At 41.1% G+C, this 18,928-nt stretch overlaps 1 protein-coding gene across 1 annotated transcript; it reads right to left on the minus strand.

Annotated features, from left to right (window-relative positions):
* Positions 1–62: 62 nt before the first annotated feature.
* Positions 63–18,323, minus strand: LOC124115884. Its single transcript, XM_046477044.2, has 10 exons — positions 18,158–18,323; positions 15,561–15,676; positions 14,763–14,889; positions 14,461–14,601; positions 11,081–12,962; positions 10,383–10,538; positions 4,502–4,993; positions 3,252–3,463; positions 2,067–2,154; positions 63–1,393 (listed from the first exon to the last, which is right to left on the minus strand). The coding sequence occupies exons 1-10, from the start codon at positions 18,191–18,193 to the stop codon at positions 963–965; spliced, it is 3,681 nt and encodes a 1,226-aa protein (XP_046333000.1). The 5' UTR covers positions 18,194–18,323; the 3' UTR covers positions 63–962.
* Between the last annotated feature and the right edge of the window lie 605 nt (positions 18,324–18,928).

Below are 18,928 nucleotides of genomic sequence, written 5' to 3' on the forward strand. Positions count from 1 at the left end.
CATCCACAAAGCATCAGTTCATCGAATGGCATATTCAGAAAGAAAATATCAAGAAAGAAAAATTGGTTATCATATTTATTATAAAAATGTACAATTATATAAATACAAATACAGCTAGTATATACAGTATTATAGACAGTATCATCATCATTGTACTCATCATCACCATCAACATCAACTGAACAGAAAGTGTTAGGAGTCATGAAGTTTTGGGGGATATTTTTTATTGTGAAGACTGAGGACACAATATCATAAAAATAAACCCAAAACATATTCATGATCCCTGACTTCAGTATATTATATTTATCAAAAATGACTTTAACCGATTAGAAGATTAACTTGTTGGACCAAATGTATTTCTAGCAAAATGTCTAAGTGTTTGGGTCTCCAAAAATTTACTTTTCATGACTTTTGTTTGTTTTGCTTTTTTGAAATAAAAACATACTGTTAATATAAGACTCATAGTTAATTGCTGAGTGCGGCGTTAAACAACAAACAAACAATATTACATATATTTCCTCGTGGCAGAGGTTAATATCTAATTGATGGAATAACACTTATCTTTATAATACAATGTATATTATTCATAGTTCCTTTTCAATATACTGAACCTTAGGACCATTTAGACCCACGAATCGTTTGCCATTTTAAGGTCATTAAGTTTTTGGATGTCGTCAGCTGTTACAACACCCCTAAGAACACTTTAACAATACAGTTAGACAAGACGGTCCCGTACGGACGTACACACGGTCAGATAGCTGTGGGCGTATCTAGGATTAGTTTCCGTAAGTCCAGCGAAAGACAGTTTGATTTTTGATTTACCGTTTGACCATTTACACAGACCATATACACAATGTCCATTTTTTCAGGACCAGTAAGGATGTCCATTATGTCCTCAGTTTAAGAAAAAATTCTTAAATATATGGACAACAAAGGACAGGTGAATTATGTCCATCGACTATTCACTTCTTCTCACATACCCACATCGGCCGGACGTCACCGTATAAACACCTCGCGAGCTTGCGGAGTAGATAGTTCACTCTGCACACTGTAAGTCCGATAACTTGTATCGTCAAAGTGAAACCATAAAGGGCGCCACTAATGACGCCATAGACGTTAAGACGGGACAGAGGCGATGACACTCCCATGTAGAAAAACGACAGAAGGGCCAGCCATAAAGCGTTTATGACCAACACGGCCGTCAAGCTTCTATTCCTCATTATCCGCAAGCGTTCTGCCAGCTCCTCTTTCTCTAGTCCAAGGTTGACGTCATTTCCGAGAAGAGAACCGCGCAGGTTTTCCCAGAATGCATTTTCGTTCCGGTCTTCTTCATTTCCGTCCGTCATGTTGGTAATTTGTGAAGCCACAGTTTCTTTCAAAAGTTCATTGTCATCTAAAAAAAAAAATATACATTACATTGAATCTTATAGGAAAATATTATGAAATATAATTATTTTTTTGTAATATTGTGATATTATACTTGTTGTAAAAGTTGTTTATATTCTCGGGACACATCCACTGTCTTTTCAGGAAATATCAACCGCATTGCCAGAGATTAACCATACTCGATTATCAGCAGAAACAGATTCTAATATATAATAGTGATATATATTTTATGCATGTATCACAGAAAATCAGTGATGCACTAGGTATTCGCGAAAGTTGCGTTTTGATTTCTATGATTGCGTTCTTATAGGGTGAAAGGTGAGGTGAAATGAGGTTTAACGTCGCGTCCGAGATTATTGCACTAATAAAGCGAAGTGCATACACGTGTGTGTGTGGCTGCTTGTACTAGTCCGGACTGATGCCGATTCATAGTGCTAGCCAACTGAGATACCATGCCGCAGTTTAACATGAATACCCCACTTAGACACAGTATACTGACTCCAAGCCGACCAGTCCTTGTTTTAGCCCCTTAATGCCGAGCGCCAGCCAGGGTAACAAGTGCCATCTTTAAACCATCTTTTGGTATGACGCGGCCGGGGATCGAACCCACGACCTTCCGCTCTCAGGGCGGACATTCTACCACTAGACCACAGATGCGGTCCGTTAAAACCACAACATACCCTCGTTCCGTCCACCTTTGTTTTTCTTCTTCCTTCTGAACTTCTTCAAGGGCGCCAGACAAGTCAGTTTCGGTATTTTAGCCTTCGTCTGAAAGAGTGAACAGGCCATTACAAAACGGTTCAAACTGAGTACTATACCAGCACGGAAGGTTGAATTCAATACTGTGGAAGTGGAATAATCCTCTCTATACCCATTCAATATAATAAACCTAAAGTTGATAAAAATGAATTTACTTTCTTCACAAAATGCATTCAGACATTTGAACATTAATTATTCTCATAAAACTATTATTAGCTACATAAAACTTTATAACGAACACACTTATAACAAACTGTACCGGATGTAACGAACTGTTTTTGGTCCCGTTTTTGCTGTATATGTGCTTAAAACGAACTACGGTTATAACGAATTACAATTAGTGGTCCCTTTGAGTTCGTTATAACCATAGTTAATTGTATACGTAACTATGAACCTTCTCACGCTGCAATGGATTTGAGGTGAAATTAGAACGTTGAATTCTCAACTACAGTCAACTACGTTTATAAAAGGCGACTAACGGGATCGGGTGGTCAGGCTCGCTGACTTGGTTGATGCATGTCATCGATCCCAATTTCGTGGATCGATGTTCATGATATTAATCACTGGATTGTCTGGTCCAGACTCGATTATTAACAGACCGCCGTCATATAGCTGAAATATTGCTGAGTGCGGCGTTAAACAACAAACCAACAACAACTACATTTATAGCGAACACGCTTATACCGTTCTGACGGATATAACGAACTGTTGGTGGTTCTTGTCGATTTGTTGTATATTGGGTGCATATGTGCCTATAACGAACTACGGTTTTAACGAACTCAAATAAGGGGTCCCTGTTCGTTATAACCGTAGATTACTGTATGTTTTGTTTGATGTTAAACGCCACGGTAAATATAAAACGTCAATGCCAGAGAATAACCAGTCTCGATTATCCACCGAAACAGATTCCATTGGGCGTAAAAGGTAAAATTGCGGTGAAAAGTACATGAATGGTAAACCGTATTCCAGTTATATCACAGTCTCTAAATACTCGAGTCACACAAAATCACAAAACAGTGATTGATATTATGAACAACGCCCTAACCAAGTCACCGAGCCTGAAGAGAGGTAATCAGTAAATCTAAAACTTGCTACGCCTGACATACCGAGTCTCGGGTGCCCCAACTCTGGTCGATGATGTTGGCGATGCTGTAGATGGGAAGAAGGACGTGCATGGCGGGGAAGATGAAGAGGTAGGCGAAGCCATACACAATCTGGTAGCTTTCCCTGGGATGGGCCAGAGCGGCGTATACCAGACTCAGGGTCAACATCAGAATGACGTAATGTTGTTGAAACCGGAAGTGACCGATGAATATTTCTGAAACATAACAGAACTGCGTAAGATTTGATATATTTGTATAGCTACGAAATGCATGATCTAGCAGTACGAGGAAACATGTCATTATTCGCTGTCGAACCTTTCGATTGAAGATGTACTGTGTTCAGGATTATTGGCAGCTGCTTGTCCAGGCAAATGCCGGTTTTATAGTGCCCACTGAAGTACCAACTCAGACACGGTACACTCCGAGTCGAGCAGCCCTTGTTTTAGTCCCTTAATGCCGAGCGCCAGGCACACGCACCATCTTTAAACACATTTTGGTATGATACGGCCAGGGATCGAACCCCAGATCTTCCGCACTCCGGATAGACGTTTCTATCGCCGTCTCAGATTTATATCAACTGAATGGGGACATCGCCTAGTGGTTACAACATTCAGGCCGAAAACTGAGTTAGATTGCCCGCTTGGTAACATTGTGTCAAGCTTATTCTTAGGATACATGAATGCTGAAGTAAAATTACATCAACGCATTTAAAAAACTAAAATTGAAGTGTCAATTGGATCACGCACTATATGACTTACAGATCAATAGTTACATTCAGCACAATTTGCAGTTGAAGAGTTGATTAATATAAAAAGCGATGAAACTCTTTTCATAACCAATTTTCCGATTCCGATTGTATAATAAACAAGTGATTATGAATCACTCTAACAGGGTATACGCAACACATGCAAAGGCAAGTCAATTATTCAGTGAACAAACACGGGAACATATGGTAAAGTCAAAACAGAGAATTACATCATCGGACATCAGAAAGAAAATACAATGTATATCCGCCACAATTGCCCCATATTCCCTCTGTAAAACATCGTCAAATCGAAGTCCTTTTACTCGATATACCGCTTAAAATATAATTGTATGGTCTGGATTCTGTGTTTGAGATCTTCGTGGTCACTTTGGTCCAATATCAACATTCTGTCTCGAACTTCGAATAACAGGACAATTTTGTTGGCCCAATGGACTCCGACTTAAAGAGGTGTTACTTTATATATCCAACATTAACAAGTTCGACTTACCGTTGACCATTGTAGCAACGATCTTATACGACCCCCAGACTGCAACCGCAAAGAACACTATTCCCATAAAGAAGGTCAACACCGATGTCGCAATGGTCTGCCATCGAGTGCTGGCCTTGGTGCAGAATATTGCATAGGCGTATACAATAACAGCCATGGGCACAGTCGTGTATATGTAGGGGACGTCGAACACCAGCTCCAGACCAGCAGTGATCATGACAATAGCGGTGCCGGGTGTGATGACGTTGTTGACGAACATGTTGACGAGGTAGCTGACGTAGACGAAGGTAAAGCAGTCGTTGTTGCGGACGAGGCGTACAAGGTTCTGGACCACGAGGAGGGCGTTGGCGATGTCGGAGAGGATCCAACGACGTCGTTGTTTGAAGAATTCCTCGAATGTGTCGGGGCAGTAGGTGGTGTTGTCGGCGAAGGCGGAGAAGCGAAGACGCCATCCGTTGATCATCATCAGTGTGGCCATCCATCTGTCCTCGCCTTCAATACAAGCAGATAATGTTAGCTAAGACCTTCCGTGTGTGTGTGTGTGTGTGTGTGTGTGTGTGTGTGTGTGTGTGGCTGCTTGTACTCGTCCGGACTAATGCCGATTTTACACTGCTAGCCCACTGAGATACCATGACGCAGTTTATCATGAATAACGCACCCCACTCAGTATAAACTGACTCCGAGCCGACCAGTCCTAGTTTTAGTACATTAATGGAGAGCGCCAGGCAGGGTAACAACAAGAACCGTCTTTTAACGTCTTTAGGAACAGAAGTGTGTGTGTGTGTGTGTGTGTGTATGTCTGGGTTTGTGTTTGTGTGTGTGTATGAGAGAGAGAGAGAGGGGGGAGGGGGGAGGGAATGGGGGTGTCAGTAAACAGTAAACCGCGCTATACATCGAGGCTTATATGAAGAAATGCAAACAGAATTCAATAGAATGATGCGGGGGCACGGGTGGCCCAGTCGTCTAAGGCGCCGCGATTCGCTGTGCAGAGTTGCGTCCCTTGGCCACGCCAGAAACCTATGATTGTGGGTTCGAATCCCGGTTCGCCCCGATTATGTTTCTAGGTTTGTCAGCACCATACCGTGCTCGTTGGTTTCACCGAAGTGGTAAACGTCTGAGACCTGCATCACTTCGGGCTTTCCCCCCACATTAAGCTGACACGCCGTGATATAACAGGAATACTGTTAAAAGCGGCGTTAAACCCAACTCACTCACTCACCATTTTATCTGTTCATCTATTTCATGCATCTCTACCGCAATCATTCAACCATCCTTTCATTCAATTATTCAATCGCTATGATACCAATCCATACAACCATGCCTCCATTTGTGACTGTATCTATGGAGTAATGGGTTTAATCAATCTACGATTAGTGTGCCACAGCGCTACAAGGCTCAGCTCAAGTCACAGGAAAGGTAACTCCAAATAATTCCTATGTTAGATAGAGAAACTATCCAACTCCTCTTTATCTCTGGTCCTTCATGTACATACACACAATACCCAACCATATACACTAGCTACTATTAAAAATAGGAACCGTGTGCGACCTATTTCAGAAGTCCCATCCACAACATTGCTGGAATATTATCAAAATCCGCTTAAAACCATATTCGCTCACTCATTATAACAAAAGTCTAAAAACAATAGAGATTTAACTGTCCACTATTTGACCAACAATGTATCATATTTGAAGCCAAAGCTCTATCGCCCCCTCCATCACTCGTCATTCTACAGTAATATATTTTTCACACCTCCACAGAATTCCTATACCAACACGTCTCTTAACACCTGCCCGTCACTAGGGTCAGCGTGGACTTCAAAAGCAGGTTGGGCTTTCTTCTCTAACCCCCTGCGTTCTCTCTCCCCCTCCCTGACGTAGAAGACGTATCAGCACGTCGGTGTTTAAACGTGGAGTTGGCCGTGACACTCTCGGAGCCGGCCTACGATGCATCGCGACCTCTGTGAAAGATTAACTGATGTACGTTAGACATCCACGTGGAATGCCCAGTGGGGGCTGAGCTGACACTCTCAACGCCCATACACAAATGTACCTTCTTACTTTTGTTTCAAGCGGAATAGCTCATGTAAACAAGAAATACTGCACTTACACTTCCTTCTTGTTTACACAATTTATCATACATCATGTGTGACGGCTTGAGAGACATAACTGCTAGCGGGACACTTGAAGTAATAGTGGACCAACCCGAGTATGGATATACCAAAATATGATGACTACATTTTATTACAAATAACTACAATACCATTTCCATATTCATAGAAATCTATACTAAATGCAGAATCCCTTGTAAGATTCCGAATATATCATAAGCATCTGTTGATGAATCACTTTCAAATACTGGTACTAATGACACCAGGGCCCACTTGCACAAAGCGATCTTAGCGCTAAGATGATCGTAACTCCCATACTTTAGCATAGTCTTACAATAGTCTTAGCGCTAAGATCGCTTTGTGCAAGTGGGCCCAGGTGATCGTTTCCCGCCCCACCGGTGGCAACCGTAACACACCAGTCAATTCATGACGACGTTAAGTTAACATGTTTGAATTGCTTGTGAACATCTTACAATAATATTACTGAAGACGGCGTTGACATAATTATACATACATTCTTAATATACATAATAGACGATAGTGGCTGAGTGAGCTTGGTTTTATGCCGCTTTCAACAGTATGATAAGCAATATGACATAACACAATACAAGGTGATTTCAAACATACACATTTGATCTTTTTGTGAAATAAAAACTGCTATCCCTTGATAAAATATTTTCAGGAAGGTGTAGCATATGCCGCGCGAAGGAAAGAATCAGCCATGTCTGATGTCGGTTACGATGGAACAAAAAAGAAATGGTTATTCGTTGGATGTATTGTGTTGGACCTAGGGTTTGTAAGGTCAGTCATTGACTGTATTCAGCCTAGTTATGTTTGAATAACGTCTGTCATTCTTTGAACAAATCCTATTTCCAAGTCTACACTTTCATGTATGTCGTCATTGGAGTGATGTTTTATGTTGTCATGGTTACTGTTAATCATGTTTTATGTTGTCATGGAAACAAGTGATGAAGCCTTAGTGTTGTAATGCAGATAACAAATGAAATCTATTTTTTAAGAGTATTCTTTCTGTTGGCTGGCAGTTTATCTGGGATGAAATCCTGTTTGACATTCCTACTTTGTCCTACAATGCATGCTGACATATGTGCACGACCACTGTTTCCAGTGCCATACGGGCACCGCGTACCCTGGAACAAAGGTCAACAAAGGTCATTGCCGTCAGTGTTCTCACTTGCCTTGCCCTTTCAATGCAAAATGCGTAGAATATGTTTACTCAGACAGGAATTCGCGCTATGCTAAAAAACTCGGCCTTACAAAGGGTGAAAACTGGTTCAACAAACATCAATGTCGAACTGAAACATTTGTTGATTTGCCAACAGCAACATTAAATTATACGAGAGAGTCTGGTTTAACGCCACTTTAAATATAATTTCTCTTACATTGGAACTTCAGTTTAAAGTAGGAGAACATCCCAAAGGAACCAAATATATTTCATTTACTGGTAAACGTCTAATGAGTGAGTGAGTATGGTTATAAGCCGCTTTTGCAATATTCGAGCAATATCACGGACGGGAACACCATAAATGGCTCCACACGTGGTACACATGTAGGAATCGAACCCGGGTCTTCGGCGCGAAGAGCGAACGATTTAACCAGTAGGCTACCGTACCGCCCCTGATAAACGTCTAAGACCTACACAACCTCGGCTATCCTCTAATATCAAGCTGACACGACGTTATATAAATGAAAGACTTTCGATGCGGCGTTTAAATAAGATTCACTCCCTCACTGACTCAGTTATTTTGAAAAGGAACTCTAAGACGTTCGGCATCAACCCATTCTGAGGCCCCTACGAGTCCAAGTCGCCTACACAAAGGATTAGGTTAAATCAATTCGAGTTTTGTAATTATCTGACAGCTGACGATGTGCCTAGCCGCATAAGCTTATATCCCTAAGGTAGCACATCAGTCAATTTGTCGGAATGTGCAATCAGTACGTATGATTCCGAGACTGAAAACAGTCGCCGAAACACTGCAAACTCAAGGTCCAAAACACAACTCTTACAGTCGTATCAAATACATCTCCATCGAATAAAAATGTATTGTTTGTTTAATACTGGCACTGGGGTATTTAATGCTTTTGTGACACTCAGAAACCAGAAAACTTCTCTTTATTGTAACTTGAACGGAAGCTGAAAATGCGTCAGTTTCATGGCAATATCGAACACCATGGGAACAGTCTTCACTGGATGCCAAATTATCCTTATCGAAAGTTGAGCAGTATGTATACCACTAGTGTTTGTACACTTCACTTTTCTGTTAACCGTTCAGACGTTCCCTTCCGTTATGTAGTCGTAGTGGATAATGCGACGAGAAAACGAAAACTTCCATTTTTGCAATTTTAAGTTCAGTGGTTAACGAACAATAGACGTGGAAAATACGACCGCAGCAAATGATGATCAGATTTAAAACAATGTAAACATACAACATGATGATAATAAAAATATCATGCATCAAGTTAACCGTGTAACCATGACAGAAATATTAAAAGTCAACGCCAGAGAATAACCAGTCTCCATTATCTGCCGAAACAGATTCCATGGGGCAAAAGGCAAAAGGGTGGTGCAAATCAGTGATGACACCAGGCCCCAGGATCATGAAACTAACTTAAGACCATATTTAGTCTTAATTCTTAAGTTTTAGACCTAAGACCAAAATTTGTCTTAAATCGGGGATCACAAGTTCATTCAATGAGAATATTTTAAGTCTAAGGCAAAATTTAGTCTTAAGTCTTAATCTTAAGAAGTAAGACTAAATATGGTCTTAAGACTGCCCCTGCCCCAAATTTGTTGCAAGAAAGATGGCGGAGGCTATTCGCCTCATGCGTCGCCGCGGGGCTAAAAAGGAAACAAATACCAATTCAGCGGACATTTCGAGACTGCTTCAATTCTGTTGATATGTTCAACGACGAAGAGCTCTTTGAAAGATATAGATTTCGTCGGCCTACCATTTTTTTCATCGTTGGTCTAACCGGTGATGAACTGGCATAGATTCTACCCCACTCAGCGCTCCCACAGTCTCCCATCTAGTATTCAAGTTTTTATATTCCTTCAGTTTTTTGCCACTGGGGCTTTTCACCTTTAAGCACCCGCCACTCATACAATTTGTTGTCTAACGCCGCACAGCAGTACAAAACAATAATTTATCGGACACAGTTTATCGATAACGACTTCAGAATCATTATTTACAGTAATAGCAACAACGGTTTCTTGACAGCGGTATAAGGATATAAAATGAAACGTCTCTATTACAGTAAACAAGTTCTTATCCATAATTTGTGTCTACTTTGACGTCACTTCTAAAAAATGCCCTTCAAGCAATTAATAATAACCAATCATCATGTTGACTGTGCAACTCTTAATCAGATGACTATGTACCCATTGACATATATAATAGTATCATGCACCTAGTTCATTTCACAACCATGGGGGCTGTCGGGTAGCCTAGTGGTAAAAGCGATCGCTCGTCACGCCGAAGACCCGGGTTCGAATCCCGACATGGGTACAATGTGTGAAGCCCATTTCAGGTGTCCCCCGCCGTGATATTGCTGGAATATTGCTAAAAGCGGCGTAAAACCAAACTCACTCACACACAACCATGAAACCGATTCCAAATTCCAACATTCAATAACAAATTGAATATAATCATGCAATTATGTAACTGAGCAACCACAAAAGAATAATAATGCACAATTCAGGACGTTATGGCAGCAATAACCACATTATTATATAACATAGCCATGAGACCATACCTGTGTCCTTGACATATACAGTGAACGGGGTCTGTGTGGGTGTGGCATATTTCTTCATGACGTCATTGATGGCGCTAGCACGATACAGGCTGAAGCACCCAGGCGCGCACATCACCGAGCCGATAACATTTTGGGCATTCTTGATCATCCAGAAATCTGCCAATTTAAGAACATGAAGTACAAATCATTGAAAGTATTGTTTTCTTATAAACAAATGAAAGTAATGCACATGTATTAGGATATTAATAGTTATCACATAATCCAATGTGTATCTGAATATCCCCCCCCCCCCAAAAAAAAATAATAATAATAATAATAATAATAAAAAAAATTAAAATAAATAATGATAATATAAAGGGGAAAAAAAGAAAAGATTATTGTCCAAATCACGTTTTTAAATTCTCTCACATAGAAGAAGAAGAAGGATTCTCAGTAAAACATAGTTTTGGATTAATCGCTTCAATTGCTTTCATGCTTTAACGCGTGCTAAGTCACAGTATTATGTGGGGCGACGGGGTAGCCTAGTGGTTTAAATTTCACCCGTCATGCCAAAGACCCGAGTTTGATTCACCACATGAGGACAATGTTTGAATCACATTTCTTTCAGGTGTCCCAGCCGTGATAATGCTGGGATATTGTTAAAACTGGTAGTGATTACGATCTAGGATGTGTAGCTCAAGTAAAAGATTCGACCTTACCTTTTGCATATTCAAACTTCTGATGCCATACAATGGAACTGACATGCTTCCCAACTGGATGTGTTCGTCCACAAGCGCCCCCTAGTCGGTTGTCACTGTTACAAAGGTGAAGTAACTCCAGGACCGCATCATCTTTAAACTCCATGTCAGCATCAGTAGCAAGGATGTAGGTGTGGTCATCATCATACTCGGTGTCCAGGTTAACTCTGATTTGACCTCCTTCCTTTGACCAGGGGTCACGTTCTCCGTCCAATTTTCTTCCTTCTGGGATGAATCCTGCACCGGAAGTTACGCCAGGTTGACCTCCCTTGATAGGAAATGATTTTCCGTTATCGTCAGTAAATCCAAGATTAAAGACTCCTTTCCGAGGCTCATCTTTCTGGTCAAGATCCACAGAGTTAGAGTCGGTGCTTTCGGTGTCCAGCCTAGCTTGTGAGCTGCTATGGCTTATGGGAGGGGAAGATTCGTCGACTGAGGCAAAACCTTGGTCATCGCTGTCCATGTGGTCTGTCTTTGTGTATCTATCAAGTCCGGGGTATAATGACTCCATCGTCTTGTTGAACTCTTTCAGAACGAAGCTGTTGGATTTGACAGGATCAGCATCGTAAGTAGAATCGTTGGAAGCTAAAGTTTCGCTTGTGGGTGACTTGGTGAGTTTCATGTTCTGACAGTTCTTCTCCCCGATGATCTTTCTGTATTTCATGACGTAGTTTATGTACATACACTGGCTCCATCTCTTCTTTGGTTTCACCTTGCCAGGATCTTTAAAATGTACAAATACAGGCATCCCCCCAGGGAAGGTCCATCTCAGCTGTACCCCATACGGTGTCTCTATTGTCTTAGCATGTTCTATATCCATACCAAGTTTCTGGACCAATAAACCAATAAGTTGTTGACCAAACTCTTGAAGTTCCCTCCCCCGGACGCCATTATCCATGAATATGTGAGCCTCTAGTAAACATTGAGTGAATTTCTCAGACAAACTCAGCCCTCTCAGACTGTAGAGCAGTCTTTCCGTCTCGTAATCAGCTTCTCTGTACATTGTCGTACAGACATAGATCCTGCTTGTCTTTCCAGCATTCTTGCCTAAGGTAAATGCTCTGTCAAATCCATCATGACGGTACGATAAGAGAAGGTGCTGGTCAAAGAACACACTGCTCCATCCGTAGGAGAGAAACATTGTCTCAAAGGGTATGTATAAAGAAGATGGCTTCCTCACAAACTCTGACGTCCTGATGATGTACGGAACTGCCCAGGATATGGCAAGGATTCCACTTGCGATGAGAAGAGGGGTTGTCCCGCCGAAATCCTGAACCTCCTCAGCCAAGTATACATAAGGTGCAAGCACTCCCACGCTCAGCAATATGGCCGTTACTGTTGACAGGAGCGATGGAAGGACCATCCCTGCAAGAGGCTGACAAAACGCAACAGAGAGGTACGTGAATCCATGGGCAAAGAGCCCCGCCATCATGTTTAGTCCAAGAGGTAGCATCAACTTATAGGACAGCACCCCTGAGAAGTTATCTCTGAACTGTGTCAGCATCTCCTGCACGCTGGAGTCCGAGGTCCTGAGGAAGACTTCAAGTGCTAGGAACACGATCACAAAGATAGTCCTTAGAAACCCATAGAATAGTTGAACCCTCTTAGGGTGTGGAGTGAACCCAAGGCTTGTTGTCTGAATCTGGGTCTGAACCGATGACGTCCACACAATGGCCAGTCCAAGAGTTGATACACCCATGCTGATAGCCTGGAGCCAGCCAAGAACTCCATAGAACCAAAGAACTCCGGCCGCCATGCTAGGGGCGATAACTGTGTATATCCCTCCGATAGCTCTCCTACGGAAGCATCGGGATCCTTTAGACTCTCCGCCTTCGTCATCAGTCTTCATAAAAAGGGAATATTTTTGTTAACGAAAGACGTTAATGCATTGCGTATAAGTATGTGTCAAACTATAATGGATACTGAACAAAAGAAAGTTCATGTATAAACAATACTATCCATCCTACCATTCACTTTCAGCATGCAAGATATTTTGCATATTTAGTATTAAGCGAATATTTCAAAAAGGATAATTATGGGGGTATAAACGTACAAACGGGTGTACATACTTTGTAAATCCGCCATAAACCCAAAAACAAATTTCATTCAATTGTTATGAATAAGTAAGTCAATGAACACACAATGCCATTTAGAATGTTACATTTGGGATAACACTTTCTCAGTAAAGTTCAGATTCTCGTACTTTTGGGGGGTTGAGTCCCGTCCGGGACCTAATCGCCAGCACATAAAGTCAGCGATCTAACCCTCTCAGCCACCGAGGCTTCCACAAAAAAATGGAAGTCCGACAACAGGTAGTCCAGACAACGTACTTTGTGTAATCACGGACGGAACTCAATCCTAACAAAGTACGAGAATCCAAAATATAACATTTATTACAAGTATGTCAATAATAATAACTTCACAGACTGCTTATTTAATCATTAACGCACAAAATTGTAGACAACGATGCGAAAATGTGACGGTGACCTCGTTCAGCACAATGATGCAACCCAGGCCCCGCCCACGCAATTATCAGCCAACCAGGAAACGGTACACCCAGTCGTGGGCGTGGCCTAAAAATCGCTTGGTTAGCCAACCACATGCCAGGGAATCACTTGCAATTGATACTATTCGGAGGGAGTCAAGGGCCACCCGTTTCTTTCATATTAACTTCGGGAGAGCGGAAGGTCCGGGGTTCGATCCCCGACCGCGTCATACCAATAGACGTTAAAAGATGGTACTTGTTGTTACCCTGGCTGGCGCTCGGCATTTAGGGGCTAAAGCAAGGACTGGTCGGCTAAGAGTCAGTATACTGTGTCTGAGTGGGGTATTCATGTTAAACTGCGGCATGGTATCTCAGTGAGCTAGCACTTTAAATCGCCATCAGTCCGGACTAGTACAAGCAGCCACGCAACACACGGGGCGGTCGGGTCGCCTAGTTGTTAAAGCGTTCGCTCGTCACGCCGAAGACCCGGGTTCGATTCCCGACATGGGTACGATGTGTGAAGCCCATTTCTGGTGTCCCCCGCCGTGATATTGCTGGAATATTGCTAAAAGCGGCGTAAAACCAAACTCACTCACTCACTCACTCACTCACTCGCACAACACACACACACACGTACATGCACGTCGCTATATAAGTGCAATAATCTTGGACGCGACGTTCAACCCCATTTCACCTCACCTCATATTAACTTCTGACGGATTAACTAAAGTGATATGAAAGAATCGGGTGGCCCTTTACTTCTTTTGAGTAGTATATTTATTGTGTATACATGTACGTAGGACATGTTCTAGAATGAACTTTAATAAGGCTGCTATCAGATACAGGAATAAAGTACCTTCTTGATGTCATTCATGATGATTGAGATTGAGAAGACGCCACTCATCGCCGGCAATATGATGAACACCGGAAGCACAGTAGCAACAACGGTGGTAAACACAACTACGCATGCGCTTTCCACGATGCAAGCCGTTATACCCTGTAAACAAATTTGAATTTGCTATAAATAATCTCGTCAAAAAGAAATTGAAAAAGTTAAACGTCAGATGAAAGAGATATGAAAAATATACTTATATATATCAAATAAAGTCTTGTAAGATTTGAAATCTTAAAAAAGTATCCTTTCGTTTAGGTACTCACCAAAACGAGATTCTTCAAGGGAGGTAACTGCGTTTCTTTTGCCACAGTGAGGAAGGAGATGTTCCATAGCATCTCGAACATTGAGAACACGTACGGGAACAGGATGAGAAGTCCCACAGTGAAATACCTGGCAAAGTAAAGCACACATGACATTGATTAAAACAGAATATCAGTCGGGGAATCCTGGGGTCCACCTGATTATAATTTTTTAAATATAGTTTGTTTATGATAAAATATATAATGATAATATACAAATAACGAGAATATTAAAATAAATAAAAAATCAGCACCATACCCGCGCGGGCGGGCGTGCGGGATAGCGTGCGTGCGTGCGCGTGTGTGTATACGTATACGTTTGAAATTGATACTTTTTCGAGTTAATTATTTAATACATAAATATATAATTATACCGAAAATAGCCCAGTTTCAAACATGGTAATAATGCATAGACAAGAAAAAACTAAAATAATCATGGACAATAGTATCTCTAGAAGCTGACACGCAGTGATAAAACCTATCAATGATGGTCAGAATGGCTTTGAACCCAGTTCATTGACAGCTTGTTCCCACTAGACGTTATGAAAGACTCGATTATTTACAGACCGCCGTCATATAGCTGGAATATTGCTGAGTGCGGCGTTAAACAACAAACAATCAATCAATCCTTCCTCCAAGCACCGGGGATACCCTGATCGTGGTGCTGATACCAGATAAAGCACACGCCCTGGTATACCGGAAGTACAGTATAAAGGAGCCTTAATCTCAAGTCAGTCACTCACTCACAAGCCTAATACTTACCCCGCTTCAAATGACACGTCAGCGTGTCGGAGTATCCTGAGCGTCCACACCAGTGTCACCTTCTCCATCGTCATCAGCACCCACATGATGACGAAGAGTAAACTCGGGAACACGACCTGAATACAGTAGGAGGCAGGAACTACAGTGAAACCACATATTCCGAACCCCTTTAATCTGGAAACCTCCCTATTGGACATGCTTGTTAAAACGTCTTTGTATATCTACATCATCATTACTCCGCATCCAAGACTTGTAAATCCGGTATGTATTAATCCGGACAAGATTTAAAATTAACTATTAATATGATTGAACTCTTAAAATTCAACACTTGTTTAACCTGTGATATATTTCAGTATAGACAATTATCCACATAATAAAATAAATTAACACTACCTAATCAACTTTGACTTGCTCGAGTTCAAATACGCATGAAAAATTTAAAAAGCGTAATAGCATAACAACACTCCGAGTAATTATCCTTCTCAACTGGCATACCCGTATTTCTTTCTTCCAAGATGACGTCACAATAGCATTTGATTTGATTGGCTATCCATATTAACGGGGTTTCTTTCTACCGTAGTGAATCTTCATATACTTTTACATGAATATAATAAATCACATAAACTGACGTGTAAAAGACGGTATGCACAAATATTTGATGATGGTTAAGAATAAAACAAACAAGAAATGTTTTTTCGATGGTAATGTATTTAACACAGGTATCACGGTTTTGATAACGTTTGTAATATTTTTGTCAAATCTAATTTTCAGTTGTATGTTTTCCTTTGCCCGGCAGTTTAGACAGCGAGGAGATATTGAAGACGTTCGTCGTATTCATTGATATAAGGAAAGGCGACTATGATTGTCAATAGAGGCGACTAACGGGATCAGGTGGTCAGGCTCGCTGAATTGGTTGATGCATGTCGTCATAGTATCCCAATTGCGTGGATTGATGCTCATGATGGTAATCCCTGGATTATCTGGTCCAGACTCGATTATTTACAGACCGCCGTCATGTAACTGGAATATTGCTGAGTGCGGCGTTTAACAACAAACAAACAAACATTGATATAAGTCACGTAACCTATCATGGATAACGGTTAAAAACCTTCACTCATTCATGGGGAACATGGTTTTCGTGCTGTCGTTATGGAACTCCGAATCTGACTTGATGTTTGTGTTCATCAGACTTGGCTGTCTCAGCGAGTTTTAAGTATTTGTTTTTCTTGTTATCACAAAGGCGACAAGGAGATTACTGGATAGACACCTGTAAAACTATCACTCCCCTCCGACTTCTGTTTACACCTGTGTCTCACCGGTGCTGCGTCGTGCTTCAGTGTCGCACTACTTTCTTACTTCCGCGTGACGCTCTCTGTATCATATTCATACGCCTGGTCGGACTTGTATCGGAGACTACACAGGTATATGTTTCAGTACATGTGTACTTGCTTTTGTAGGTTTGTTTTGCACGTCAAAAAATCAGAATAAAAAACGTTGAAACCGGTTGTAAGTTGTTTCGCGAACACCTGGTGTCATCACTATTTGATAGTGATTCTTGATAACGTGTTTATAAAATAGTCGAAATCGTACAATGGACTGACTTTTTTGTTGAGATTTCTGATGATTATTGAATGTATGTTTTTGTCGCTTGTTTTAACATAATCTATTTGTCGTGATTGTCGTTATATTGCTATTGTATTATTTAAAGAAGTAAAAAAAGTCACTACAGTTATTGGATTTTAGTTCAAATCCTTAAAGTAGAAGGTTAACTGGAATCAATCTTCAACACGATCGGTGTTGATTCTCGGCGATTATCTTTCGAAAAAGCTTTGAGTTCAATGGATGGAAAAATGTTATTAACCAGAGAGCCATTTACGAACATGAGTTAGATATATTACGGTAATATATGTCTTATTGACGTATCATCATTGTCTTCTTCGTTATACACATCAGTAAAAAGAAACAAGCAATCTTCTTCACCCCATTGCCATCTTAAAGTCATATTCTTTATCCCATAATATTATAAATACCTTGTATCTAGAATTACTAATCCATATAAGATAAAAACTTAATGAATGGTGAATAGATGTAACAGCACATGGTGTGTGATGAGATATGGCACAAATCGTACAAGGGTATGCATGTGGAGAGAGAGAGAGGGGGGGGGGGGGGAGAGAGAGCGAGAGAGAGGGAGAGAGGGGGGGGGGGGGGGGGGGGGAGGGCTTGTTACAGCTCCTACTAGTCCTGACTGATGTTGATTTTATAGTGCTAGCCCACTGAGACACCTTGCCGCAGTTTAACATGAATACCCCACTCAGTCACTATATACTGACTCCGAGCAGACCAGTCCTTGTTTTAGCCCTTTAATTCTGAGCGCCAGGCAGGGTAACAACACGTATCCTCTGTCAGCGTCTTTAGGTATGACGCGGCAGGGGATCGAACCCTTGACCTACCGCTCAGACAGACAGACAGGGTACAATATTCATCAATACTAGTTGATGATATTAAACACTAAAAGGAATCCTACAATAGAATAATTTTAATCTATCAATCGATACCAGGCTATGTATATTCCAAACATTCCAAAGTGGTCTTACCTTCGCAACCGACTGCATGGTTGCTGATTGCGACATGTCCACCTACGACCAACGTATCCCGTCCCCTGTGACTCCGTGTACAGCGATTGAAGTGGATATTCCAGAACTCCTTTAAACAAAACGAACGACCACTGGCTAGTTTGACCGGACACAGTCCACCATTTCCTACACCTGCAAGCACAAAGCAAAATGTGATAAGTTATTTTCTTAAATCTAAAATATAATTTTAAAAAGTTTTGAAAACGCAAAGAAGTTATTGAAATATACAAACAATGACAATGACGTCGAAATGGTTGGAAAGTATGTCAGATTTTAAGCATAGAAAGATATGAGAATTGTCTACATACATATCAAATCTTCCTTAAGTTATTATTGTTTATAGTAATATTCATAAATATATGGTCTTTACAAATCCATAAATCTGAAAATTTAAAAATATATTGTCTGTCACAGAATATGTTTTTGTAAAATAACTGTATTTTTATAATCAATAAAAAATAATGCAAAGAAAAAACTCCAAGTGACTGGCTAGACCACTTACCCCTGTCATTCGTCTCAACTCTAAAACGCGAACATGTAAAATTCTCATTTTATACTCGCGAGGAACTATGGGATGAAAAAGTCTTCTTCTACTTTCCCGTAAGTTGACCTCCAATCTCAAAGGTCAAACGAAGAATTCTTGTACGTCGTTTGTAGTCACGTGACAGAAACATGCCTCACCGCGCATGTCTGAGATTTAGCCCGGAGGATCAGTGCGGGCCTCGCTCACGG

Source organism: Haliotis rufescens, unplaced genomic scaffold (genome assembly GCF_023055435.1).
Source record: "Haliotis rufescens isolate VD_foot unplaced genomic scaffold, xgHalRufe1.0.p SCAF_10, whole genome shotgun sequence".
Classification (NCBI taxonomy): domain Eukaryota; kingdom Metazoa; phylum Mollusca; class Gastropoda; order Lepetellida; family Haliotidae; genus Haliotis; species Haliotis rufescens.